This window comes from Cephus cinctus, unplaced genomic scaffold (assembly GCF_000341935.2).
Source record: "Cephus cinctus unplaced genomic scaffold, Ccin1 Ccin1_scaffold0682, whole genome shotgun sequence".
In the NCBI taxonomy this organism is placed as follows: Eukaryota; Metazoa; Arthropoda; class Insecta; order Hymenoptera; family Cephidae; genus Cephus; species Cephus cinctus.
Window position 1 is genome coordinate 2,346 of NW_014333307.1, and position 3,200 is coordinate 5,545.

The following is a 3,200-nucleotide window of genomic DNA, read 5'->3' on the forward strand; positions in this document are numbered from 1 at the left end:
GTAATTATTTTTATTTTTAAAATATGTAATAATATCTTCATATCAAAATATATGTATACATAATAGGTGCAAACCTGTGTGGCGTAGCACGAAAATTAAACGAAAAAATCTCCAAACATGGAACATTGCGATTACTAGATCATATTTTGTGAAAATATATTTTTATGACAAAATAATATATATGATAACAGTAAAAATATACTCATTTCAAATTTTTAAAGATAGTTGCGTTTTTTTCCGATCAGGAGGCGCCACTATTCTATTCGATTCGCATTACATTTGATAGATACTACGCGTAATTATAGCGTTAAAAATCTAAGTCACTAGCAGCCAACTTCAGTTCAGAGTCGTATACTGCAGTTTACCCACGCGTAGTATTACTATATATACACGACCAATCAAAAACGTGGAATTGCTTCGAGAGCCCTCCGCTAAGGTGGCGCGCCGAAACCAGAGAAAAATTGAGACCACCAAAAACAGGCTCATTGGCAATCTCCCTACTCATCTCTGGTTTCGGGACCACATCCAAAGTACTGCGTTCGGCCTTCTTTACTCTAGTCTCCATGCTAGAGGGACTCTACACTTGGTTTTTTCGAAGCGCCATCTACCCGCCGGGATTGGAACTACAATTTTGCTATAGTATATGCTTGACATACCCCCACCACGTCCTCCCCATCGCTAAACCTACCTACATTCAACGGGTTACCACTTAAATAGGTGCATAAGCGAGTTGGTTGGAATCGGTTAAAGTCGGGACAATTCGGAACCAATCGGGCAACGACGAGGAGTCGAGACGAGCGAAGCAGTGTAGTACGTGTGGAGCGGACTGTTGTGTGATTTGAACGGAGAGGGCAAAAAAGAAGTGACCGAAGAGGTATCATTGCTGGATGTAAGTACATTTTGACAAAGGGATAATATTGGCAAAAAATGTCCTCACAGTTTAGAACATTTATCCAGCCATTTATTCGTTATACAGTGAAATTCTAGAGACCTTTCTAGTAACGTTCGAACTGTTGTAGAGAGAGAGTGAGAAACTTTTACGAGTGGAATCATGTTCCCAACAAAATGGTAACGTTTTGTTGGATTATTTGAGTTCCTGTTTCACTGTCTAGTCTAAAGGATAGAACATTTAACGAGGAGAGTGCTTTAACGCTTGCATGCTAAAAGTTACGTTCTTTTTCAGCAAAGAACACGATCATTCATCGTTCTACAAGTTCTTGCAGATGGACAGTCAAAAGAATACCGACTGCTACTTTTTCTACTATTCAACATGTACAAAGGTGAGATACTGGTTGATTTTAAATATTAGATGTCTTGATTTTGTGCCTCTAGAATTTGACTCTCCTTATTTCTATTTAGAATCAATTCCATATTGTGTGTAACTGCTTCGAATGTGAGATTAGGTCGGCCATGTTGAAGCCGTGTTGTAATTTACTTTCAGAAAAATTACCGGTATCTACATTTATTCCTTGTCATTATTATTTTGCTAGTAGCTTTGTTAAATATGGACTTTATAAATATTTATATATTCTTAAAATATATAGATTTATTAAGTAAATACTGTATGACGAATTATACGTACAGTCTGTGTTGAACCTAGTTATAAAGTTGGTGACCCACATCTTATAAGGACAAGGAAACGAAGAGGAAACTATATATGAAAATGTGTTGCGTGTAAATAGTGATAAATAATACTTTAAATATGAATTGTTAAATTAATAATTAGTGGTGCTATTAACACTTGCAGTATATCGAAACTGGAATGAGGCACTGCGAGTAACTGTATAATGCTTTTAGGAATATTAGCATTTTTAATACTTATGGAATATAATATCTTTTTATATTTGTATTATTCAACTACAATTATGCTGTTAAAATTTTACAGGGTGATAGCTGTGCATTCAGACATGAAATAGCTGCCTTGGGCTCGGAGATCATGTGTCTAAATTGGCAGCAGGGTAATTGCCTCAAGGAATCCTGCTGCTTCAGGCACATGGAATTGAAGGTAAATATACCCTCAATTACAATCATACGCTTAATGTCTTTCCAAATGCTTAATCGACATACTGCGAATTATTACAGAAAAATCGTAGATCGATTCCATGTTACTGGGAAACACAACCAGGTGGCTGCAAGAAACTACATTGCTCGTTCAAGCACAGAAAAGCTCCTCGAGACAGCAGCACGTATTCCATCCATCCTGTGAGGACTCCAACCTTCCCACCAAAACCAGCAAATCCGGAGCGGACCAATCGTCAGGGTAAGACTCTCGACAAGATCTACACCGCGCCAGGATCATCACGTACGTGAAATATTAGTTACACGAGAATACCCTACGGTTTTGTATTCTTCCCTCAGTAGACGACGCAAAGTACGACGGCAGCAGCACTGAATCCGATCAAGGTCGGGGAAGCAGTGAGGCCGGTAGTTTCATCGGAAGTCCAGCCGTCGATCCTCTTATCGTCAACTTTGAAGAAGGTATGAGGCTTTACTAGCCCCCCCGTCCATCTTTCAACGTACACTACCTCACGCCAGGCACACTCTCCCTATCGTCTAGCCTACAGACTAACTTGAATCTCCCAAGTACCATGAACATCCCCAACAGTCTGACAATCCCAAACAGCGTTTCCAGCAATTTGAACATTCCGAACAATATGAACTTAACGAGTAATCTTAACGTGCCGCAACCGAGCACACGGACTTCCCAATCCTCGCCGTGTCATCACGCTCTCTCGTTTCTCCATCAGTCGAACTTGCACTCCCAGTCCCACTCTCACACCCACACCCACTCCCACTCCCACGCTCATGGACCCTCGCTGTCATCTTTGCAAAATTCCTCCACCTCGTCCCTCCTTCAACGTCCGCCCTACTCGCCCATTCATACACAGCAAAGCCCGCAAGCCCAGACCACGCGATTCCCATTTCCCTTTCTCGGCTTCACGTCATACAGGAGATTTTGAAGTTGACGAAGAGTAGGCTATATTTAACGCGTAATAGTTTTCGTGTCTTTCGGCGTGGGTTGATAGGAATGTCCATTGCGATCACACGCCGGATAATCTTAAATGCGCGTCTATTGAACTTTTTCGCGCATTCACGCATTATTCGTTTACTTACCACGATGGCGCTGCAAGTTGTACCGAAAGAGGTAACGTTTTTAACTAATCCTATCGAGACTGTCAGTTGGTGAGAAGGGGGGGGGG

General features: G+C 41.0%; 1 protein-coding gene across 3 annotated transcripts in view; it reads left to right on the forward strand.

The window, feature by feature from the left end:
• Nucleotides 1-706: 706 nt before the first annotated feature.
• The window catches only part of LOC107269644 (zinc finger CCCH domain-containing protein 11A), an 11,202-nt gene continuing 8,708 nt past the window's right edge, over nt 707-3,200 (forward strand). Inside the window, exons 1-5 of one of the 3 annotated variants that reach the window (XM_015743749.2) lie at nt 707-889; nt 1,184-1,280; nt 1,886-2,005; nt 2,083-2,260; nt 2,359-2,478. In XM_015743749.2, coding sequence (XP_015599235.1) covers nt 1,224-1,280; nt 1,886-2,005; nt 2,083-2,260; nt 2,359-2,478 — 475 coding nt within the window. In that variant the 5' untranslated portion in view covers nt 707-889; nt 1,184-1,223. Of the gene's footprint in view, nt 890-910; nt 1,069-1,183; nt 1,281-1,885; nt 2,006-2,082; nt 2,261-2,358; nt 2,479-3,200 lie in introns of those variants that run through there. The other 2 variants (XM_015743747.2, XM_015743748.2) reach the window with 2 other exon arrangements.